The sequence below is a fragment of the Callorhinchus milii genome, unplaced genomic scaffold (assembly GCF_018977255.1).
Source record: "Callorhinchus milii isolate IMCB2004 unplaced genomic scaffold, IMCB_Cmil_1.0 Scaffold6, whole genome shotgun sequence".
In the NCBI taxonomy this organism is placed as follows: Eukaryota; Metazoa; Chordata; class Chondrichthyes; order Chimaeriformes; family Callorhinchidae; genus Callorhinchus; species Callorhinchus milii.
In genome coordinates, this window is record NW_024704747.1 from 27,434,145 (window position 1) to 27,460,319 (window position 26,175).

At 38.7% G+C, this 26,175-nt stretch overlaps 1 protein-coding gene and 1 long non-coding RNA gene across 2 annotated transcripts; both read left to right on the forward strand.

Annotated features, from left to right (window-relative positions):
- The first annotated feature begins 84 nt into the window (after nt 1–84).
- LOC103176431 lies at nt 85–3,116 on the forward strand. Its single transcript, XR_487594.1, has 3 exons — nt 85–130; nt 2,436–2,570; nt 3,083–3,116. It is a non-coding gene; the product is annotated as an uncharacterized LOC103176431 (long non-coding RNA).
- A 7,690-nt stretch (nt 3,117–10,806) lies between these two features.
- On the forward strand, nt 10,807–18,932 carry gorasp2 (golgi reassembly stacking protein 2). Its single transcript, XM_007889962.2, has 10 exons — nt 10,807–10,922; nt 13,714–13,794; nt 14,856–15,059; nt 15,491–15,577; nt 15,716–15,846; nt 15,932–16,064; nt 16,484–16,607; nt 17,109–17,183; nt 17,694–17,801; nt 18,090–18,932. The coding sequence occupies exons 1-10, from the start codon at nt 10,860–10,862 to the stop codon at nt 18,383–18,385; spliced, it is 1,302 nt and encodes a 433-aa protein (XP_007888153.1). The 5' UTR covers nt 10,807–10,859; the 3' UTR covers nt 18,386–18,932.
- The last annotated feature ends 7,243 nt before the right edge of the window (nt 18,933–26,175 follow it).

The window sequence follows — 26,175 nt, forward strand, 5'->3', positions numbered from 1 at the left end:
CCAGGAGATAAGGAGTCCTAGATGCCGTCAAAAAGTTGTCAGAAATATGGTCAACTGTGAATATACAGTGAAGTTGAATAAACTCTGGGAAGACAAAAGTAATCAGCATTACAAAGTATCAATGAATGAAGTAAGTACTGTACAATTCTAACCAGCTGTATATATGTTGCTGAACACAGAAACATAGCTGGTATATATATATAGATATATATGAGCAATGTTTTTATATTTTGGGGACTGCACAAATGGTGACAATAGCGGCTTGTCACACTCTAATTGACAATACAATACTGGCAAATGCTTACTACTGTTTACAATCGGCACATGTGTAACTCAGATGTAATATTATTTATAGTGTTTAGGGTGTTAGCGTGTTGGCTCATGTCTGTGCATCCTTCACACACTACAAATAATGGGAACCACAAGTGTCTATATGTCTTTAATCATGATTAAGATACTTTTACTTTGGCACAGTGGTGCTCTGGTGAAATAAAGGCACTTTGTTGGTTAGTACAAGTAAAATCCTGCACTTAATTCACCCCTTTTATACCAAATACGAAAGGAATGCTGACTAAAAAAACTGTAGTCGGACTAAAAAGCTAAACGCTGGGATTTACAGTTAAGTGTGGGGTCCCTCCATTAGTTAGACAAAGTCACAAATTGCATGTGACCGTTAAAGGTGCGTCGTTTTTCTTAATTTTGGGGGTTTTAGTGATGGAAAAAAGATAGTTAGCTCACACTATGGCAATTTAGTACTAATTAGCAGCTCACTCTGAAAGGCTACAGGATGTGTGTGGTCTGAGAAATGGAAATGTCACATCTAGAATCTGAATACATTTCTGAGGTTCAGACTGTACTATATATAATGCGTAGTAATAACACTATTAACACCTCTTCTCCCCAGTTTTCTGAACCCAACCTCAGTTTCTCAACCCAACCCACCCTTTTGTTTTACGCCACTATCACCTTTTTAAACCATCAACTAACACATTCTCCCATTTGTTTTTTTTTTGACTTCTTTGCTTCCTTGTCCTGCCTCTCGCTCTGAACTTGTCCTTAAAAACCTCTCCCTCCCAAAGTGCCCCAGTTCTGACGAAGAGTTGTGGACCCGAAACGTTGACACACTTTCCTTTCTCCATAGATGCTGCCTGACCTGCTGAGTGTTCCCGGCTCTCTCTATTTCTCTTATACTATATATAACATCGGGTATATCTGACCACATGTGTGTTAACCGTTGGCAATGAATACTGAATAGCCAAACTGGTCAGTTCCCCATGCCTCGATGAACACCAAAATATATTTTTTAATTTTCACTCGCTTAGAATAATCTTAAATCACATGGAACCATCACACATAAATTGACCTTCCACTGTTTGAGGCAACAGAGCTCAAGCTCTCCCAAATATGCACTGAAAACAATTTCCCCCCCAATTCTCTTAACCTTCTACAACTGAAGTATTAAAAAAATCTGTGTTGTAAAAATAGCTATTAGATTTTCTATAATGTTTGTTGAGTTGTCACACACTGTGCAGGTTTTTTAGCTGGAGCAATTGAGCTTACAGGACTTTAAGGCAACGTGAATATAAAATGAAGATTTATTTCCATTTCACTTTCTTAAAATTATTCCCTGTTGTCTTGAGTCAATTAATTAATTGGCCCGATCTAGACGATTGGCTTCCACAACCCATTCTCTGTTTGTAGCCTGCATTCAACTCGTTCATTTCACAAACCTGTGATTTCACCCACAAAATATGGAATTAATTAACTTTACAGTATATTCTTTTGAGAAATCTCGAAGCACTTTGAGAAATCTTGAAGACGTAATAAGGCATTATATCAAGTGCAAGGATTATTATTATTATTTAATTGTGGGAAATGAGACAGAATCTTAATTAATATATGCTTTATAGAAATTATTATAAAAATAATATATAACAATAAACCTTGCATTTGATAAAGCACCTTATCACTTTGTTGAGACGTCTCAAAGCGTTTCACAGAATAGACTAAAGTGAATTGACTGTGGGTGACCTTGGGACCTTTCGCTTGCGAGCTCTCTAAGCACTGCACTACAAATTATCAGGATCCTAGGTTTAGCTTCTGTAACAAGAGTTAATTGTACAGTAAAAGGTAACCTGAAATAGTGAGAGAGCTTTTAATTAACTGATTGCATGAATCAGCCACTCAAAGGATAAAGATCCCTGAGCCATTGGGCAGTGTCCCTCAAGTAAACGGTTTATCTGTTGGAAGCTTTATCTCTATGAATTGAATTATGTTGAATTTAAGCCTAAAGTATTAACACAATTTTTTTGAAAAAAAATGCTTGCAATGAAGCAAGTAATCTGTCATCGATTGCTAAAAGGGAATTGTTTTTGGGTTGAGGTGTAATTGAGTAGTGATCCATTTTATTAATTTACTCTATTTTTTTCCCTTAGCGCCTGATCCAGCTGATTGGCAGTTACAAAGAGGGCGAAGACTGGCTAAACCTATGTCCTCTTGGATGTGGGAAATTTGGAGATGTCACTCTTGTGTACGATAAGAAAAGGAAATGTGTCTGTGCTACAAAAAAGGTATTACCTAGAAGCAAATTACGTTGGACCATATTGTCAGAAAAGTTATTATCCCATCACTCCATAGCACTTGAACTATGTTGAGATCACTTACCATACTCTGCATCTTGACTTGTGACATAAAAAGTAAAACTTGCATAAGTCTTAACTGTATAAATCATATAACCGCCTATAAATTTATACATCTGCCCAAGTCCCGTTCAAAAGTTTGTATTCTACGCAAGTTTGACATAATTCATACTTTTCGTAAGTCATATTAAATGTATGGTCAGAACTGATACAACTTATGTGAGGTTTACTGTATACTGTAGAAAACTCAGGGAATATCCTGAGCAGGGTTTAATGTTATCAGTCTGTCTTAAGTCGATTCTTATTGTATTGGTAAAGTTTTTACAATTGGGATAGAATTTGTTTTCAAAAAATATGGTAGCATTGGCATGTTTTTTGTTTGAACGCAAAATGTAAGAGCTTCTGAATGATGACCGTTTTGTCAATTTTCCATGCATTCTTAGGTCTCCAAGGAATACTATAGACAGGAAGAGTTTGAGATCTGGAGAAATCTAAATGCACTTCACATTGTTCAGCTGTTTGGAGCTGTTTGCCACGAAGACTCTGTGACATTCTTTATGGAGCTAGTGAATGGTAACTGTTAATTATACCTAACCTATAAGGAAGAGGATAATGCACAGCACTGAACAGAGGATGAAGCTGAATAGCTTGCTCCTATGCTGTAATTTCCACGATTTTTACACTAAAGTGCAGGGAATTTTCCATCAAAGGTCATTAATTTGCATTAGTATCCACATTTTATAATTGTGCATTCTTACATGGATGGAGTCAAAAAGAATCAGTTCATGCTATAACTAGAATGCAGATTGTTAACAAGGCCAATGTTTTATACAAATGTCAATTTTTTAATGGAAAAATCTGAATCTATTATGTTTCTGAGAGTTTAACTATTCATCCATCATCTCCTTTGTGTTTGGATTGCCTTTTAATTAGTGTTAAATTGTACATTTTTCTCCCGTTCTCTCTGTGTAGGTGGAACTTTAGGTGAGCTCATCAAAAGAAAAGTTTGGCTCTGTCATACTTTAGCCATAAAGTATTTCAGCATGATTCTCAATGCCTTGGACTATTTATACAGATGCAACATCATCCACAATGATGTGAAAGGTACAGGACTTCTGCTATAGTTTTACGACAAGTGTTCGGCATTAAAATAGAAATAAATTCATCTATCCCCATTTCAACTAATTATTACAATGTTTATGGCATTTATATTTCTGAGATGTTAGCGGTTTAGTTTTCTAATGGGTGAGCTGTATGACAAATGAAAACCGTTGATGATCACATCCCTATTTTTTACCATTACACAAAGGAGGGACATCAGATGGCAACCCCCGAGTTAGCCCCATGATAATGGCTCCTCAGGTAGCAAGTCCCAATTTGACCATAAACAAAACATAAAATACTGCAGATGCTGGAAATCTGAAAACAAAAACAGAAGTCGCTGGGAACACTCAGCAGGTCAGGCAGCATCTATGGAGAGAGGAAAGTGAGTCAACGTTTCGGGTCTATGACCCTTTGTCAGAACTGAGGCAAATTGGGAGGGAGAGGCTTCTAAGGCTAACGGAGAGGGAAGGAAAATAAAGGAGAAAATGGGGTAGAGGTCAGGGATGATGGGTTAAAGAGGTGTTAATGGGGGGATTGCAACAAAGCAGGGGAGTAGAGGTGTTAATACTGCAGAACAAAAGGGGGTGGGGGGGGGGGGGGAAGAACTTGCCAAACAACAGGCAGATCAGGGAGAGAAGATGTGTGTCTGGGACCAAGATGATGTGGTAATGGTCACAGAAGAGGGGCAGGGGGGAGATGATCTGTTATGGTCCGAAATTATTGAAATCAATATTGAGACCAGAGGGCTGTAAGGTTCTCTGTAGCCTACCCCATTTTCTCCTTTGTCTTCCTTGCCCTGCTTCCCCATTCTCTTTTAAGCCCTTAAAAGTCTCTCCCTCCCAACGTGCCCCAATTCTGACGAAGGGTCGTGGATCCAAAACGTTGACTCACTTTCCTTTCTCCATAGATGCTGCCTGACCTGCTGAGTGTTCCCAGCGACTTCTGTTTTTGTTTCCCAATTTGACCATTCCTAGTTACCTCCAACAATAGAACTCAAGTACATTGTGAACAACACATCATGAGGATGAAATAATTTGCTTAAAATAATTTGCCCTAAATTTGACACTGAGTACTAGAATATCATACCAATAAAGAACCTCGTAACTGTTGTTAATCGCTTTCTGTTTGAATTCCTCAAGGTGACAACATTCTTCTTTCTGACACTGATCAGCGCCTTCTGCTGTGTGACTTTACGTTTGCTAAAAAGCTATTACCTGGACAGCTTACACCGGAAGGTAAAATATTTTATAATTATCCTGGCAACATGGTTACTGTTTTTCCTACTTACGACTCTGCAATATCATCTAGGTGGTTTGACAGGTTATAGTACTTGTGATCAATCAGATCCAGGTTTCTGATGGTGATTTGGACAAACCCTCATTATCCTCTCCCGGCATTGTCAAGAGAGCAAATATTTGGGTCAGTATAAAACTGCTCAGCCAAGGTCAGTGGCTTCCATGGAGTCCATGTTTGTATATCACAATCCCTGCTAAATGATACCACATTGACATTTTGGGTTTGGGAACCATGTGAACCCATACCCTAAAGACTTCTCGGACTTGATATCTTTCCTGATCCACGTTTTATTTCTTTAGGAGAACCTCCTGCAGGAACACAAACACATATGGCTCCTGAGGTAGTTCGAAGCACTGGACATGACTATAGAGCAGACGTTTGGAGTGCAACCTGTACCCTTCTACACATGATTAATGGAAGGCAACCATGGTTGAAGAAGTTTGGGAACAAACGCTGTTTGTACTTTGTGGTAAGTACAATGGCTAAGTACCGTATTTAAAATGAAACTCTATGAAACGGCTCAGGAACCTTAAATGCCGGTTAACATATGGCTAATCTGTGTGAGAAAGCAGAACTAAGTCATGGTGAAAAACTGTAAAGTAACAAAGCAGGAAAGTCTAACTGGTATTATTTCTGCAAGTTGCTTTTCATGTCACGGTATGATCCAGCCACATGAAGTGTCCTGTCCAGGAGGAAGGGTCTGGCTGAGATCAGAGCTAAGGCTGAGATCCAAATTCACAAGCCTCTGCAATGGGAGTCTTAATTTTCAACCCCTTAAGCAACCATATCTACCCTTTTGGAAAGAGAATTTAACTTTATAGACCTCTTCCAATTTGCAGGTCATTTTTAATGAGCATTTCGTCCATAAAATATAAATACGGAGTCAATTCACTCTGCAGTATATTCTCTGAAGTGCTTTGAGATGTTTCGAAGACGTGATAAGGCGCTGCATCAAAGGCAAGGATTATTATTTATTGTTATTATTAATCAGCTGCTTCAATTTAATTTTAAATTGACTTATTAGCCGTCCATTTGCAACTCCTCCGCATGTGAATTTTAATCAGTCAGCTGTTTCAGCTATGAAATGATGTTTTGCTGCCAAGCTCTGATTTTGTTACCGTTACAGGTCATGTCAAAACCCTGTTTTATTTCCTTCTTTAGATTGCAGACAAGAGTCCACCATACTTTGAGATCCCCTCAACTTGCCACATTTTGGTAGACCATCTCATTAAGCAGGGCTTGATCGTGGATAAGTACAAACGGCCGTTTGCAAGGGACTTGCGAGAAGAAGCTGATTTAGTCTTGGCTGAGAGTAAGAAACCACACATTAAAGCTGTGATACCCATTTTCATTGATTCATCAGATTTTTAGTACCATCATTATAGAAGCCATCTATTACAGTTTAGCTGTTTCTATACAGATTAGACTTGCACAGCAGCATGACAGCAAAGTGTCACAGAGCAGCAGATGGTATGATACGGGCTTGTAATCACAGTTCTTCATATTATCCATTCCCAGTCTCAGGAGGCACTAAAGTGAAGAAAATTCCAGAAGAAAGGAGATAAAACTGAAGAGCGAGAGAGTCACCCTAGACGATTTGTATTATTAGCCAGTTATAACATTAACAATGTCCTTACACCTTCCTAATCAATTGATACCCAAGAAACTTAGAAGCAAAATGGTAATGCAATATCAACAATTTATAACAAGAATAAATTATCCTGTTTGACAGCCTATTTATAAATATTCTGAAACTTTAAAATGACATTTCAATGGCTCCAATTAGGAATCTAAGTTCAGTTGCCACTTATCCAAATGTACACTGGTGACAACATTAGAGATGCCTCGGATGGAGATTTGAAACAAAAAGGACAGAGATAAAGTCACAGATGGATGTGACAGAGTTGAGAAAATTCAGCAAAATTCAAACTGAACAAATCAAAGAGAGAAACCGAAGAAAACTGGGAGAGAAGGTAGAGAAAAATGTTGGAGGAAATAAAGAAAAAGAATGTGGGAGAAAAATGGAAAGGAAAAGAAACCCATAACTACAAAACAAAAGACTTTGAAAACTGAATTTATCATTTTGCCAATTTCTGAACACTCTGAAATAAATATAGTAAATTAAATCTACCTGCAAATCTAAAAGAAAATGGCAAATAAGTAATGGAGTTACGTAAATGATATGAAATAGTAGTAGAAATTAAGTGTACATTTTGTTTTCAATACATAAATGAACATACCAGCATTATCTCACTACAGGCTGATTCTGGTTTATCTTATTATTGTAATAATAATATAACGATTATTGTAAAAATATTTGGTTGAATATTTTCAACAGATTTTGTTCAAGAATTACGTGAAAATAGAAATTGCAGATTATATAATTTGATATTCAGGGTGATCTATCCAAGCAAATAATTCAGCTAAACAATACATTATTTTGGCTTGTTCTTACCAGTTACAGGTCTTCAACACATATTTGGGGAGCAATACGCTGAAGTGAACACAAAACCATGCCCTGAAAATCTTTGGGAGACTTTGGAATACTCTACCAATACTACTGGAATTTTTGAAGTGTCGATTCCAGCATATGATCCCGCTTCTGAATGTGAAAAGAAAACACAAACTCCAGAAAATCTAACCGGTAAACAGCCGCCACAGCAAACAGGAGAAAATATAGAGAAGAATCCCCAAAATATCAGGGATATTGTCATCTCAACCAAGTTCCCTGCTTTCGCTGCTGACAGTAAAACTCAAAGTTTGGCGTTAGAGATGAAGGAACTCAATGACAGTATTCAATATTTGTTGCCAGTAAATTTCAAGGAGGAGAAACCAATTGAATCCAAAAGCACTGAAATACTACCATCATCTCAAAGAGATCAAGATCTTGAGCAGTTACTCACAGGTATCTGAGTGTACAGTACATACACAAATCCTTTAGTGGTAATCTACTTGATCATTTTCGCAGATAACTTAAGCATGTTGACACTTGCTTCGATGCTCTGAAAATGCTACATAAATAAGCAACTGTCATTCCCTATATATTGTATTTGCTCTTTGTGCTTATGCTATTCCCGAAAGATATTTTAATCTCGATGAAACGTTAGTGAGGAACAAAGACCTCATAAGAGGGAAGAAATGTTTGGCGTTTGTCCCTTCCAGTCTCAATTTTGCCCCCTGTATGGCTGGTAATAATGATGCATATATCATAATACATAATGAATCATACTGGAGAATTGAATAATGGCACCTAAATTCTGATTGGGTGCCTTAAATTTCTGGCACATAATAATTTAAGACATATATTAGTAGGTAATTCTCCCTTCACACTTGAATGGTACCAATGGCTTTACTGCTGTCAAGGACTAAAGGCGATTGAGGCTACAAATTGGATTAGAACTCATGGGATTATAGCCTTGCCTTTGTTTTGTTATTTTTTAAATTGCAGCTAATCATGGACATGAATCTTCAGAATCCATCTGAATGGTCTTTACTCCTGATTTTATGATTAATAAAATGGCAATAGCAATTACTTCTCACTTCAGATTTCAAACCTCATTCCTACACAGATGTCTGCAGGATGATGCGCTTTCCATCCACTTGTCTGACGAGATATTTTTAAGTCTCCGAGCTGGAGATAGGAATTGAGATTGATTGTGACTTAAGAGAAAGCAGATTTCAGACGGTTGATGTAACAGTAACTTCTACATTTCAGTACTTGTATTCTCCTAATAATTGTATGAATGTGAAAGTACCAAATCTGCTGACAGCTAAGTAATTGTTGTTGAGGTTGACAGCTTTCCTATTTGTCTTGAGGGTTCTTTTTAAAATGTAACAATGCACTTGATTTACTATTTTTTGTAATTCTTGTTAGCTTGACTGTACATCTCTTCACCCTATTAGGAATTTTTCACATTACTAAGCTAATGTGCAAATTCAGTACAATTGTATTATATACTTGTATCAGTACAACAAAGGATTATATTTACTTTTTATCATTTTATTTACCTGTACTGCCACATTAATGCCCTATGTTTCTGAAAAACACGATCCCTCTGTTTCCTTTCCCTTTTTGTTTCTACTTTATACATGTGTTACTTCACATTTTTATTCCAGTCACTTTTATTCCATTTCGAAAGTGTCATTTAAAATAATCCTGTTTAAAGGCTGGAGATTAATCTTGATCCTGTCAAGTTTTCTTCTTCTTCTTTCAATTAATTGTAAAATTACTTTCATTACAGAGGTAGTTACCACAAAGGCATCGTAAAAACTCCACATCATTCACCTCCAGTTTATTGAATGACTTGGACATCTTCAGAGGTGTTCAACAACAACAACTTGCATTTATATAGCACCCTACACGCCGGGCTGAGTCTCGGAGCACTTAGCTCCGCTCAGCCGAAGAAGCCTGATTCCACATGGATTCTAATTGAAAATGATCCAGTCACGTGTTACTTTTGCCCATGTTCTTGTTTTTCCTTTCAATTACTTAAATGTAAAGAACTTGCATTTTATAGCACCTATATATCAACGTATCTCAAAAGCGCTTTGCCATAATGATGCCACGTGTAGTGACTATGCACGTCGAGCGCTCCAGCCACTGAGCTACAGGACTCCACATACGAAACTATTTGAAAGAAAGTGTTAAAGTAAAAAATCCTTCCCATTAAAATAGCTCATTGTATAATAATAATAATAATACGCCAAAATGTCTCGAAGCGCTTCAATTTTTTTCTGTAAAATGTAGTGACTGTATTTGTCGGCAAATCTTGATGCCTATTAAAAGGATTAGCGGCTTTCCTCAGTTTGTTTACTCTTGTTTTGAACGTATGTATGTACGTGTGTGTGTGTGTGTGTGTGGTGGGGTGTATGTATAGACATGTGTATCTCCATGTGTGTGGTGTGTGTGTTCATGTATGATGTGTGCGCGTGTGTGTTGGGTGGTGGGGGGGGGGGGGAAGCCTTCAGCTGCCCCTTTGGTTCTATGAATCAGACAGACAGACACCCACTCATAGTCAGTCAAACACACAGTCAGACACACACATAGAGTGCCACAAAGTGACCCACACAGTGTCACAGTGACACACAGTGACATAGTGTCACACAGTGACATACACAGTGTCACATAGTGACCCACAGTGACATACAGTGTCACACACAGTGAAATAGTGACACACAGTGACCCAGTGTCACACACAGTGACATAGTGACACACAGTGACCCATAGTGACATACAGTGTCACACAGTGACATACAGTGACACAGTGACCACAGTGGCATACAGTGTCACACAGTGACATAGTGACCCACAGTGACATAGTGTCACACAGAGTGACACACAGTGACATACACACAGTGACCCACAGTGTCACCCAGTGACACACACCCACAGTGTCACAGTGACATACAGTGACATACACACAGTGACACACCCTGACCCACAGTGACATACAGTGACATACACAGTGACCCACAGTGTCACCCACAGTGACCCACAGTGACATAGTGTCACACAGAGTGACACACAGTGACACAGTGACATACACACAGTGACCCACAGTGTCACCCACAGTGACACACAGTGACATAGTGTCACACAGAGTGACACACAGTGACACACAGTGACACACACACAGTGACACAGAGTGACACACAGTGACATACAGTGTCACCCACAGTGAGGAGGAGGAGGAGGAGGAGCTGCCGGTGGGGGGGGTCACGCGCCTGCGCAGTGCCCGGCGGCCTGACGCGCGCGCGCTCCCACAATGCCCCGCTGTAGGGCCACGTCAGCAGCCGGAGCGGGAGCGGGAGCGGGAGGTGATGGGGGCCGCGCAGAGCCTGGACATCCCGGGCGGGGGCACCGAGGGGTACCATGTCCTGCGGGTGCGTCAGTCACCGTCAGTCACCATCAGCCGCGTGTGCGTAGGCCCCCGGGGGGCGGGGGGGTGGGGTAGTGTAGGGCCGGGGCCGGGGGGCCGGGGCCGGGGGGGGCGGCCTGTACCCGGGGCCCAGGCTGTGGCTTCATGTCTCCCCGGTGTCTCTCCCCGAGGCCCGGGCACTTGTTACCGACTTCACACACACACACACACACACACACAGGCTGCTGGGAGTGATTGGGACTCTCTCTCTCTCCCTCTCCCTCCATTCCCTCTCTCCATTCCCTCTCTCTCTCCATTCCCTCTCTCTCTCTCTCCCTCTCTCCATTCCCCTCTCTCTCTCTCTCCATTCCCTCTCTCTCTCTCCTCTCTCCATTCCCTCTCTCTCTCTCTCTCTCTCCATTCCCTCTCTCTCCATTCCCTCTCTCTCTCCCTCTCTCCATTCCCTGTCTCTCTCTCTCTCCATTCCCTCTCTCCATTCCCTCTCTCTCTCTCTCTCCATTCCCTCTCTCTCCCTCTCTCCATTCCCTCTCTCTCTCTCTCTCCTCTCTCTCTCTCTCTCTCCATTCCCTCTCTCTCCCTCTCTCCATTCCCCCTCTCTCTCCCTCTCTCCATTCCCCCTCTCTCTCCCTCTCTCCATTCCCTCTCTCTCTCTCCCTCTCTCCATTCCCCTCTCTCTCTCCCTCTCTCCATTCCCTCTCTCTCTCTCCCTCTCTCCATTCCCTCTCCCTCTCTCCATTACCCCTCTCTCTCTCCCTCTCTCCATTCCCTCCCTCCATTCCCTCTCTCTCTCCCTCTCTCCATTCCCTCTCTCTCTCCCTCTCTCCATTCCCTCTCTCTCTCCCTCTCTCCATTCCCTCTCTCTCCCTCTCTCCATTCCCTCTCTCTCTCTCCCTCTCTCCATTCCCTCTCTCTCTCTCCCTCTCTCCATTCCCTCTCTCTCTCTCTCTCCCCCTCCACACCTTGTGGGTTACATTGTGGAATCAGTGTGAACCTTCAGCAGCATCTCATCTTTTTTTGTGTATATGTGGCTGTGCCCTGTACTGTAGTGACGACGATGATGATGATGATAATCCTTGCATTTGGTCTCGCGCCTCATTGGATCTTCGAGACACCCCCGAGCGCTTTGCGGAACATACTGTCTGTCCGAGCGAGTTTGACGGTATATTTTGCGGGCGGAAATGTACAGTGTAGACGACGGACGGCTGAGACTTGCTGCAGGTTTGGTCTCGTCCGTGAGAAGCTGATGGCGGCAGAAAGGGACACTCAAGTTCAAAGGCGACTGAAACCGCGCATCGATCCATTTTTAAAAATCCAGGACATTTATATTGCGTTGTATCGACTTTCTGAAGTGTGGTGACTAGTCATACAATGCAATATAAATGTGTCCAGTGTGATATCTTGTTTTGCCTTTTTAAAATCTGTTGGTGCAGCCGATTTCTGTCTCTGCCCTTGTTTGGATCAGCGAGTGAGTGCTTTCACCTGCATTGTTCCTGGTTTATTTCTCTTCATGTAGTTGCTGCAGTTTACTCTTCACCAGTAATGTGCTTCACAGAACATTGGTTATTTTCCCTTTGGTCTTTTATTTTATGTTAGTTCTGCGGTAATCTTAAGAGAAGACTTGTCTCAACACCTGTTGAGATACTTGGAATAATAGCTGACGTGCTGTATTGTTAGTCTTATGACTTTTTAAGAAGCTAGTGTGACAATTTCAATACTTGCTTATAGGACTGAAATATGGTTGTCAGTCTGGCTCAGTTGGTAGAACGCTTGCCTCAGAAGGCTGTGGGTTCAAGCTTCATGTTGGGATCTTGCAGTCCAATGCAGCGATGTGGGGATGTGTTGTATTGTGGGAGCATAGGAAGATGCAGACCTTTGTATGTGATGTTAAAGAGAGATCCTGTTTACCTCTTCAGGTGGATGTTGAATCAATTTCAAAAGGGAAGAAGTTTGACAGTACTACATTTCTGCAGGTTCAGTTGTCTAACAGATACAAGCTGCAGTGTAACTTTTGTGATTCCCAAACCTGATTTAGAAGTGATTTTTGTGCTAGCAAGTGTACATCTTGTCTGCTACTCTACCTTGGAGTGTCAAATTTGTTCATGTAGTATATGTATTAATACACTAAATCTATAACAAGGAGAGACTGATGGTTTGCACAAGATGGAACTAAATGGATGATAATTTCTATTTAATTTGCCATATAACTGACCGGAATAATGTTCTCCTTGTGGTGAAAATCTGACTAGCTCTAATCTTCCATCCTTCCCCCTTACAACGATGTAATGAAAATTGCTTATAAATAAAAAATAGTATGTCAACAATAATAATAATCATCATCTAATATCGAAGTGCTAACAGTTCATTGCTGTCAAGGGAAGTGACTATATTCTGACTCCATTATAGTGTGGTAGTTTGGGTCCCTAAAACCTGTAAGCTGCAGTTCTATCCCCTACACCATCGGGACTGCCTGATGTGAAAACTTTCTTCAACAGATGAATGAATGTCTTTCAGCATTCATTTATTCCCATATGTAGCATAGTTTTGTTTACACAGTTTTATTTTTTAGTAAGTGTCTCATTTCACCAGTATCTGGAAGAATGAAGTTAAGTTTTTGTTTGCATGAAATGGTCATTTATCAATAGAAAGTAGTGACTCTGCCCAATTGTAACTTGGTACTTATGTTGTTTGTTCACCTGTATGTATTGAAGGAATGTTGTAAAACATGTTGACAATAATGTGTTTAATGTAGACTGTGGCATAGATGTGAAACATTGACTCTTGTCTTCTGCTCTCAGGTTCAAGAAAACTCTCCTGGACACAGGGCCGGATTGGAACCCTTCTTTGATTTTGTTGTTTCCATTGGCAACACAAGATTGGTAAGTACTTTCTTGGTTTAGGATTGAACTGTGTTTATTATTAGGGCTCAGACAAATTCCTTTTATATTTCATATATTTCTATTCCTACGCATACTTTTACAATCTAATTCAGAATCTGTGTTCATCTTATGTAAAGTATGTGTTGCACTTGTGTAAAATTGTACTGGTTGAATAATTGTTGACTTACTACACAAAATGCAGTCAATTTACTTTACAATATATCACGTGAAGCACTTTGAGATGTCTCAACGATGTGAGGCGCTATATCAAATGCATTGATTATTATTATATGGTTTCTGATCATAATCTGGGAATTGTTTGAATGCAGTTGCTAATCTTCTTGCAGTGCTAACAAAAAATTGGATTCTCTGACTACTTTGGTCAGTTTATACAGTGAATATTTATTTTAAAAAATAGAATAGGGAATTAGCAATAAAGGTAACTCTAGGCAAACTCTGATTTTTTTGGGGGTTTCCCTTTACTGTACATCAGTAATTTTGCTGTAGTTTGAGACAAACTAGCACAATGACATCTTATCAATAAGATCATGGTCACTGCTGGGAATGACTAGGCATTTACATTAAACACTATGCCATAAGCACTGAAATCTGAGGCCAGAACATATTTTGACAGATATCTCTTTGATCAGAATGTAGTTACAATCCTAAAACAGGGTTTCAGGGTATCTGTAACCTTATCAGGGTATATGCTTTCTTCCCCATTCCTCTTACAACCTCCACAATTCCCAATTAAGGTTTCTTGTTAGCTGACCAAGGTGGCATGTACTTAACCCAATATCTGAATTCAGGTCCAGTGATAACTTATTTTCTTCGGATTGCCTTCAGCCTGGGTAGTCATTGTATTAATGTAGCATGTCATACATAACATATTATGGCTCACTGATTTAACAATTATATCTTTGAAAACAATGAGTTGGATTATAATTGTGTATCTGAATTTAGGGACTAATACTTGGAGAATGGAAAACCTCATGAGGGCTGTTACTGTACATATTTCTGGTAGAGTACATTGCGAATATTCCTTGTGCTTTTGATTTCAGAATAAGGACAATGATACCTTGAAAGATCTTTTAAAAGCTAATGTAGAGAAGCCAATTAAAATGGTGGTCTACAGTAGCAAGACGTTGAAGCTGAGAGAAACTACCGTCACTCCCAGCAACATGTGGGGAGGCCAAGGTCTGCTTGGAGTTAGCATTCGCTTTTGTAGTTTTGAAGGAGCAAATGAAAATGTGTGGCATGTGTTGGTAAGTAAATTACATTTGTGTTTGTTGTGTGTTCTTATCAAAATGATTAACTTTCCAAAGTTGATCATTGTGCTGTTTTTGGTCCTAAATCATTTAAAGTAAACAATGCCCAAACTTTTAACAATCTCTTCAGGCAAACTTCTTAGAAAATATACTAAACATTCCTACCAGAATCAAATAGACAAATAATTAATATTCTCGGAACTTAATTAGTTGGGTAAGTAAACAGTGTTCATTCTTATGAATGTATTAAATTAGTTAAATGCGTGAAATCTTTGTGTAAAATAGTCGTTTTGTTTTGATGGACTATGCTTAAATACATTCTGCAAAAATTCTAGAAGTGTTTTAATGGTTCGGAAAAAAAATTCTAGGCATTGTTACTTTTCAACAAAGTATAACATGGTGTTGTAACCTTATTTCTTTTGATCCAGGAAGTAGAGTCAAATTCCCCTGCTGCGTTGGCTGGCCTGAGACCACATACAGATTATATAATAGGAGCAGACACAGTCATGAATGAGGTGAGTCAGAGAATTCATAGAGACGTTTTTTGTTCACTATTAAAAATGCAAGATTTTAAGTTGCAAAAGCAGTAAGTGCTTAGAGCTTTGCAATTCATGTTATTGTTATTTCTTTCCCACTTCAACTCTTCGATTCAGTCCGAAGATCTCTTCTCTCTAATAGAGACACACGAAGGGAAACCCTTGAAGCTGTACGTGTACAATACAGACACGGACAACTGTCGGGAAGTAGTAATCACACCTAACACAACATGGGGTGGGGAGGGCAGGTAAGGTGCAAAGCTTGTTTTGATATCTGTTTTCAGTTTTTAACTTTTTTAAAGTGCTGGATTAATATACACACATTTGTTTAAGCCTAGGGTGTGGGATAGGCTATGGTTACTTACATCGAATTCCAACGCGCCCGTTTGCAGAAGGGAAAAAAATCAGTCTTCCAGGGCAGCAATCAAGTGCACCCATCAGTCCACTGAAAGATGGCTTCACAGAGGTAATGTTTGATTTGTTTTATCTTCAAATCATTTGAATGAACGTTGGTACTTTTGTGCAGAATTATTCTTGAAGCTCTACTTTTTTTTAAGAAGTTTATAAGGTAGTTGTAAGGAATTTTAATTCAGTTGCAAAGTTGGAAGTGGGGGCTATAAACATGCATATAGAATTGTTCGTTGGCACTTTTAAAGGATTGAAATATTACTAGCTTCATTTTATCCTGTCTTATTTTTTTTAATAAGCTTTTCAAGATTTTTTAAAAATATATATACTTTTTAGATTGCGCTAACAAATATAGTTTTCGCTGTATGTTTGTGTATTCCCTAAAACGGGTTTCTTTAACAATGTGCTTAAATTTCTACTATGTGTTTAATGGGATCTTGACCTTGAGCTGGTTATAATATATATATATTGTTGCAGGTCCAGCTTTCTGCTTTTAATTCCGCATCTTCTGTTGCTGCTGCAACTACCAGTGTTGAACAGGGAATATCAGGACTGTCACTTAACACAGCACCTCCTTCCGTCAGCAATGTTCTTAATGCAGGTATGTAACCAGTGTTTAATGAGAAATCCTATTGATTGATTTGTGTTTTGGAAGGGTATCTGAGAAATGAACTTCAGTTCTTGGATGAAAGAGTATAAGACATTTAGTGAATTTTTGATTTAAAACAAATGTCTACAATTCTTATTTGAAATGTTCTCCAGGTAATTGTGGAGTCCTGTAGCTCAGTGGTTAGAGCACTCGCTTTGCAAGCGAGAGACCTGAATTCAATTCCAGGCAGAGGGCGAAACTTTGGGCAAGTTTCCTTACTCCACACAGAGCCTAATAATAATCCCTCCAAAACCAAAAACAATAATAAATTGGTCATTTTCAATCTACGACTGTTTGTGGGACATTGCTGTGCGCAATTGGCTGCCGCGTTCGCCCACAAATATACAGTCAATTCACTTTACAGTATATTCTATGAAGCGCTGTGGTACGTCTAGAAGACGTGAAAAGCAAATGCAAGGATTATTATTATTATTATTATTATTATTCCAACAGTTCCCTTATTGCCTTCGTCTGTGAATCAGTCCCAGGGTCCAGTGCCATCAATTGCAAATGTTACGACTACACCTGGTAGGTCCGAGCAAAATCTTGCTGAATGAGCTTGTGGTTTCTGCTTTATATCTCATAAACATTTTAGAGCACAGCATTGATTGACCATGCACTCAAACAGGCCAAGTATTATGTATTTGGTGAAGATTTGGTGTTTCCTCATGAAGGAAATCAGGGATTCACTGGACTGTTCATCAACACAATATGTAACGTACCTCTGTAGTCTAAATCACCTTACATTTTAATTAAATCTTTGCACGTGATTTTCCAGAGTATTTTTCTGATTACAGACAACATGAAAGTCGATCGAAAATTCTGAATTTAATGTATCGGAAAGCCTTTTTCCATAATTGCTTCCATGAATCTCATTAGCTTCAGTATGACTTCCTCTGTACGCTTACTCTCATTTCTAAATGAAGAGGTGGCAGAGTCCTCGATGTGTATGTTCAGCATTGTGTACTTCTTTGCAGTTACCATATAGAATCTATTGAGCTAATGTGTATATTCTATCTGCTTTTGAAATACTTCCAGGTTTAATGCAGTTATCAGGTGGACTACCTAACTTCAATGTTAATCTGACCAATCTTACTCCAGTGACTTTACCGGGAATAGGAGGTCTACCTCCGCCAATTGGAGCTGGTATGTTTGTAGAATATTACAGCACATCATATCTGAACAATCTACAAGATATCAGCTGCTCTATTAAATAAGTAGTTCTACCTTCTGTTTAGAATATGTGGGAATCCTCTTCCACCAGTAACCTTCATCCACAAAATATACAGAAATGTAAACTCTTTTCTTCAGACTCTTTTGCTTATTATTGTGCAACCCAAATTATTGCTCGCCTTCAGGACAGGAGGCTGGCTTTTTTTCCAGCTCCTTAAAATTTTAAGTTCATTAAAATCTAATTGATTTTTTTTCTTCTAGATTTGTCATCAATTACTCAGCTCCCCCAGCTAAATATTCCTGGAATGCCACCTCTACCGATGTCCACCATGTTCACCTCACAGTCAGCCTCCATTGGTCCAACCTTCTCAATCCCTCCTCCAATGCTCAGTGGCTATAACGCTTCTGTCTCTGCACCTTCGGCCCTCATTCTGGATCCCGCAACCGTCTCCATGACAACCTCTGCTGACATCAAGGCAACTGGATCACTTAATGCAAGCAGTGATCAGCCGTCTTCCATTTCTACAGACGCACAAGCTTCTTCTGAGTCCTCTTAACTGCAGGCCTCTCCAAAACCAAGCGGGATTTGATTGATGTATTTATTCAGCTGCAAACAGCTTGTCCTGAAATGTAAAACCCTATAAAGGATAGACCGGCCGGCATGATCACATCTCCAGGAACTTTAAAGCTTTGTACATAGAGTAATTCTAGCAATGTGACAAATGCATAACCTTTAATATAATTGGACGGTTTACTACATTGGGACACAGTGGGGTTACTTTTGATGTAAATGAGATTAAATTATTTTATCAAGTACAGAGTTTCTCCCCCAGAGCTGTGGATTGTTTTTAGTTCAGCATCTATGCTGTCGATTACTTATCTAGGCAGTAGCTTGTCTAACCTTTCTTCATATAGCCTGTGTAATTTGCGTGTCACCAGGTCAGTGCTATATCCTTTAAAATCCCCACTGTTTTTATGACTATTGAAGGGAAAATAATGTAAGAGGCGAGAAATTTATGTACAATTCCAAATCCAGTAGGTGCCACTGTGAACTTATTGGGGAGTATATTCGATGGTTGAGCAATAAATTCTACTGGAAAGCCACTGTCTTCAATTGATTTAATTTAAACTTCTATTTATTATATTTTTCAGAATAACACAAGTTGTATTAAAGGAACCTTGCCACTTTTAGGTGCCAAACGTGCTAGCTTAACCTGGGAGTCTTGTGAATTTGTCAACATGTCAACATTTCAAGTCAATAGTTGGAATGATTTAAATTTTTAAACTAAATTATTAAGTTTTAAAGTTCATTTTAAATTAGATCATGTGATCTGCATTAAATATAAAAAAGTAATGTAAATATACATGACATAGCAGATTGAACAACTATCTTGGAAACAATAACTGGGGCAAAGAGCATAAAGATCTCATATATTTCTTAGCCATCTGCCTTCAGAAACATCCTGTAAGAGCAAAATGTATACCGCATTTTAAAAACTGAGCACACTACCTATGATTCAACACAATTCTTCAGATTGAGAGTTGAAATGTTAATTCACATTTGCACGGAAGAATTTGGGAGCTTTTACCTGTTCTTATTGCTTGTGAATTCAGCTGAAACAAGCCTCCTTGTTTTCTACTGGTTTCTTTCTAATCTGAAGATTGAGGGAGGTAGATGTGTGCAATGAAGATCTGCTGTCATTCATTCGGTCACAATCGTACGGAGAGGGGAAAAAAAAGTACTCGTTTCAATGTGGAATGTGACCTTTCATTAATCATGAACAAAATGTTATCTTAATGTGTGAGTTCTTATTCAGAATTTTAGGTTTTAGTCAGCAAAACAGTCATTCATTGCGTGAGTTAGTCTCCAGTTCTAAATAAAGGAGTCTTGTTTAACAGTTTTTTTGTGTTTTAATATGAATTTAAAATGCTAACTCGTAAGAGAGACCCTGAATTAATGCAGCTCCACAGGAAGGGATGAAACGAAGGAATCAAAGAGTGAAGCTGTTTTCCCTAAACTAGAAGATTTGCAACATTACATCTAATCTGACTCTAACCACAGGAAATTCTATGAGCCAGTTAGAATTAGTTTGACATTAAATACTGCAAAATGTTTTATCAGATATCAAAGTATGCACATTTCATTTATCTCACTGCCTCCCTGCCAAAAGAGATTTATGATTACATGTTCTAAACAAAGTATAATTCACATGAGGATTGTATTCCCCCAAGGTCATTAATACTGACATTTAAACTAGAAAATATTTCAAAAACACAGACATTTCAAAATAACAGGCACATAAGCTATTTGAGTGCAGAGCATTCTCTTGCATGTTGACATAAAATATAATTTTAAAAAGGTTTACATGGCATCGAGGGTTCCCCCCCCCCCTGTATAAGTCGTTAATTCATAGTCTGTGGCTAACTGATTTCTCTATCTTGGGCAGTCGGCTTTTTTTGGTCTTGCTTCACCACTCTACCAAGTATTTGGTTTGGAATAGTATTTTTATTTTGAAGCTTTTAAATTTGATAAAAGCATGCCAACTCGATGTGCAACCACGACTGAGAAATAAAACAACGTGGAACTTTTAGATGCTGCTTACTTTCCTTTGTAAATCTAAATCAGCACATGATTGTTTTACCACCTTCCCAAAGGCCTCAAAAGTGCTTGAAGTTTAGTGAAATAGCAGAATCTTCCCAAACAATAAATGACAAGTCGATGGAAAAAGAAAGGGTGCAACAACACTGCGACAACTTGCGTTTATATAGGGTTCTTCACGCGGGTGGTGGCACTGAGGGCTTATGTCTGGAATTGCTTAAAAAGTTCTGGAAGTCTGAGAATCACTGACAAAGCACTATAGGAAAGGACCTTCAAAAACATGACATCTGTAAAGTGGTTGCTGTCAAGCAGTTACAAGAATAATTTATTTCAGCTGAGACCTAACTCCCATCAATGTTAAAGCTGGTGAAACCACCTGCATACATTCTACAGATCAGATTATGAATTAAACCAATGCTTTGCGACGTCCTCTATGGTCAATTTGGGGGAGATTAAGTAGAATTGCCTAACGGCATTCTCTCAAAATGATGTGCTTGATCAAATGTTCTAGGTCACAGAACATGGGTAAAAAAATCAAAAGGTTACGGTCTCACAACTGTTTAATTGGAGAGTAAAGTTGCTGTTAATGCAGAAACAAATCCATGTCTGACTAAATGCACGTGATGCTGTATTCTGATGCGGTGAGAATTTTACTGATATGTTCACGAGATAAAATTGGGACATAATATCACAGAGCCGAGGCAGTATTCATAGCATTTCCTGGCCTACAGTTTTCCTGAACTTTGTCATTAGCTTCATATTTCTATGGTCAATTTGGGGGAAATTAAATAGAATTGTCTAACGGCATTCTCTCAGAATGATGTGCTTGATCAAATGTTCTGGGTCACAGAACATGGAGAAAAAAAATCAAAAGGTTACGGTCTCACAATTTTTTAATTGGAAAGTGCTGACAGTATCCAGCATGACTAAGCTGTGTTTGATGGAGCTCAGCGGGCACAAGATATCCCACTATCAGCGCTAGCTGTGTTTTAATAATTACTGCAGTTACTCATAGTTGAAAGAACCTCCTATTGTGTATTCTCGGCTAACATTTGCTTAAATATCTGGTTAGTAAATGGATTGAAAGTTATATGGAGAGGTACAGACAGATAATTAAATGCTCCGTGGAACACAATGTTTTTGTACTGCAAGAACAATGGAAGTGTGAAGCGTGGAAAGCAACTGGTAAGGCTTGAAGACTGATTATTGTATGGAAGTTCGGTCACCTGCCTTTGGTGGTTGCAGAGAAATTTTACAGAACTGTTAAGAGCATTAACTATGTAAGGTACAAATCATAACATGTTTAATGAAAAATGAATGGGCTTGAATGGACTCATGACCCCTTTTCCATGTTTTCTTCCATTTCTTTATATAATTATACAACTAACTGCCGTGTGCAATTGGCTGCCCCGTTTCGCCCACAAAATATACAGTTAATTCACTTTGGAGTATATTCTGTGAAGCACTTTGAGACGTCTCGAACACGTGATAAGGCGCTACATCAAACACAAGGATTATTATCTTTATTATTATTTTTAAGGGGACGTTACAGAACATGTATGATGTGAAACCTATTCTCGTACTGAGGTTCACTGCAGATATTTTCAGCTGCAAGTAAATCTTGATGCTCTGAATGGGATTTAATGCTACTGCGCTATTTCTAGATTAAATTAATAATTTTTTTACACATTAAGGTGCTTTACCAAACCAAAACGTCTTACTAAATAGAAGTGGGCGAACAGTTTTTGAAAGGTATTCAATCATGCGTTATTAAACATAATTTTTCAGTCAGATGTGAAGGTTCCTAAGGCGATGTAGCACTGCTTTAGGGCTTTAATGAACCTTACAACTCAACAGAAATCCAAGGGCAACCAATAAGGAAGATGGAAGAAAGCCTCAAACAGCTGATTCCTTTGCCAATTTCTCCGTCCCAAAATCAAAGGGATGCCAATCACTTGTCAGAGAACAATATGGAGAAAATAAGAACATAAGAACATAAGAATTAGGAGCAGGAGTAGGCCATTCGGCCACTCGAGCCCGTGACCCGCCATTCGATAAGATCATGGCTGATCTTCAGACCTAACTCTAATTACCTGCCCTATCCCCATATCCCCTAATCCCTCTGTTTTTAAAAAATCTATCAGTCTCAGCCTTGAAGATGTTCAAGGACTGAGCATCTACAGCAATCTACATTCCATAAATTCACTACCCTCTGAGTGAAGAAATGTTTCCTCAACTCTGTTCTAAAAGGCTGACCCTAAATTTTAAGACCCCGGTTATAGATTCTCTTCCCAGGGGAAACAGACCCTCAGTGTCTACTTTATCAGCCCTTTAAAATCTTATATGTTTCAATAAGATCTCCCCTAATTCTTCTGTACTCTAGAGAATGCAGCCCTAGTTTATTCATCCCAGGAACTAACCGAGTGAATCTACGCTGCACCCCCTCTAGGGCAAGTATGTCCTTTTTTTAAATAAGGAGACCAAAACTGCACACAATACTCCAGGTGCGGTCTCACCAAGGCCCTGTACAGTTGCAGCAAGACTTCCCTACTCTTGTACTCTAAACCTTTTGCAATGAACGCCTTCTTAGTTGCTGCTGCAACTGCAAACTAACTTTTTGAGACTGGTGTACAAGGACACCCAAATCCCTCTGAACACTGACACTATCTAATCTCTCCCCCTCTAGAAAATAAACTGTTTTTCTATTTTTGCCACCGAGGTGAATAACTTCATACTTCCCCACATTAAATTCCATCTGCCACCTCCTCGCCCACTCTCCTCGCCCATCTATATCCCGTTGCAATCTTTTTGCATCATCCTCAGAGCTTACTCTCCCACCTAGTTTAGTGTCATCCGCGAATCTAGAAACGTTACATTCAAATATTGGTAAATCTAAATCAATAGGTCGTGTTTTGTAATGACATTGAAGATTTGGTTTGAATCCAGCTCAGACTGATTGCATGGAAGTCTTCACACTTCGTTGGATTCACATCCTTGCCAAGGCACAAAACTGCCTATAAATGAACATTACTTGACAATTAAATTGTTCTTAACCCACATCATTTTATGAATCATATTACATTTTACAAATAAAATTGTAAATTAGATCCTTACCTTTGTTTGGAATCAGAGACCGAGAAAAATTATGCTTCACAACAGGATTAAATATATGAGCGACACTGAATATGTGAAACAACATTTTTCCCCATTACATGAGCTCCATCTATTGGTGGCTGCACAAAATAACGTTAAAAAGTCCCGCAGATTGAACTGAATTCACCTGAAATTAACCGAATTAAACCTTTATTTCATATGCAGGAAAAACTTTAAATAACCTACTTATCTCTTATTTTTATACATGGACTTAACATCTGTGTGAAAACCATCTTCAATCACTTTGAAGATAGTGTTACAATTTTTAAAACCCTAATCCTATTTCTTAATCTGTGAAAATAACTTTCTACAGTAAACTTCACATAAGTCTTATCAAATAGGACCATACATTCAATATGACTTATGCATAGAATATAAACTCTTAAACGGGAACCCGGGCAGATGTACGACTTAGACAATTATACCATTTATACAGATCAGACTTATGTGAGTTTTACTGTTACGGTATAATCATACCAATGAGAAAAGTTTGTTTAATTACTGAAATTTCCATTGAATCTATCGATACATAAACTTACTTGGAATTTGATACTTTTTCACAATTTCTCTATGCAAGTTTAAAAAGATTTTCTTACTCGGGAGCAGCATTTGAAACAGATGGGTCATAATCAGACTCACATTTTCTGGATCAGAATCGCTGCTGTCAGGCTGACATACAACAGAGCAGTTAAAGGAACATTCTAAATCTTATTTTCTTTTCGAAAAAAAACTACTTACAATGGAAATAACTCAAAAGGTGTGCATTTGTCTAGATTTTAGCACATCAGGGTCCATTCAGCATTCAACTGTGCCTTTTGCCAAAATGTAATGTAATAAAGCCCACAACAAAGTCAAGTATTTTTCTGTATATTGAGTTGAACCCAAATCCTTGAACTAAGTACCTAAAGACATACTTTTTTCATTACGACATTTACTCCTCTACGTATGCAATACAGTTCAGTGTCTGGAGAGATGATTATGAATTAATATCAGCCATAATGTATATTGCTTCTTTCCCGTCAAATTAACGGCCCGCACTTAACCGTTGAAATGTATCATAATCACTTGGGCATATTGCTGTGAGACACATAATAAGACATTTCAAATGTTCTCCGTGTACCTTGCAGTACCACTGGGATAAGAAAGCTAACAGAAGATAACAGAACATATAAGAATGCCCCCAACAGTGGATGGTTTACATAGAGGGTAATAATAACGAGCCTGTTTTGTTCCTCCACACTTCAACTTATTTTTATCACACCAACCAAAGAGTTACTAAGCTATTATGGAGCACGTTACTCCAGTGTCACTTTAATGTAGTTTCTACCCATTTTCTCAGAGTTGTTTATCTTTTATGGCGACTCTATAGAATAATATTGCATTGTAAGCAAAATAGCGGCTGAAACAAAGCATGAAATGGTTTCTATGACTTATTTGTTGGCAGTTTTAAGCTAACTAGAACAAATATATTTTATAGATTGAACTTAAAAATGGAGGACATGATGGTGTGAAAGATGGAGAGAGAGAATTTACTTACAAACCTATCAGTCATATCCCATGTGCAACCGTAACTGATGTCTCTAACATCACGCCTACTGTGTTTTAAGTAACTCTGGTTATTCCCAGACAGTTTAATATAAAACCTATGTTTTAAAATCTTCTAAGTCACTACCTGCAGAACTCAAAATTGTCATACAATATATCTACTCAAATGAAATGGAGAGTCAGTCAATCGAAAAAGAGTATTCTGTACCAATGCTATTCGCCCCATTATTGACAAACATACTAAAGCTTTGAAAATTTAATTAGATCAAAGTGTCGGATTCATAAGCAGCAACTTTAATGGGAGGAGGCGGAAGAATGAATTTGGAGTGTGTTTACTACGTGGATCTCTCCAATACACCTTCTTATGTGTGCTGCACAAGGTTATAATCCAGCTAAACTATTTACAGCTGAAATCCATCATTACTGCAAGCCACTGTATGATTTACATCAGCTTCTTTCTCGCCCGTCATTGTCTGGTCATGGAGAGAATTCCTGCAATGTAACAGAGCTCAATGATGCAGACAGACGGGAGGCCAGGGTAAAGCTGTTAAACAGATCACACAATGCTTTCAAATAGGAATCCTGGATTATTTAACCGCTAAAAAGGTACTGTAAACGTCACAATTTGGTAAGAAATGCAACTAAGCAGCTCTGTTTTCTCTGGTTGCACCAGAATCTGTACCTCAAAAGCTATTGTTTACAGACGTACGGGAATTCTATTACAATGAAAAACATATTTTTCTTGAAAGCTTCATAAAAGAATCTTCATTTTCTTAAGATTTTCATGGAAACGTCGGCAATACGGAATACTTATAACATTTGAACTGATCTTTGTGTAGCACTTTGAGATCCCAGCTTGATACTGTGGTGAGAGGACTGTGGTGGGTGTACTTGAAGGATGAGATCAGATCCGTCAAAGGCTTTCCTACATCCAAACTAATATTGTGAAATGATTCTGTGGCACAGAGTGTTAGTAAGATGGGTGTTCACTCCTCCCATCCCTCACAGGGTGGAACAGATTATTACAGATGAGCCTGTTTTTATATTCTC

Excerpts from the sequence above, each read along its gene's own strand:
- gorasp2 (XM_007889962.2), top strand. The coding sequence starts at position 10,860 with ATGGGGGCCGCGCAGAGCCTGGACATCCCGGGCGGGGGCACCGAGGGG. Across the intron at positions 13,795-14,855 it reads CCATTGGCAACACAAGATTG|AATAAGGACAATGATACCTT; the intron begins GTAAGTACTTTC and ends TTTTGATTTCAG. Across the intron at positions 16,065-16,483 it reads TGAAAGATGGCTTCACAGAG|GTCCAGCTTTCTGCTTTTAA; the intron begins GTAATGTTTGAT and ends ATATTGTTGCAG.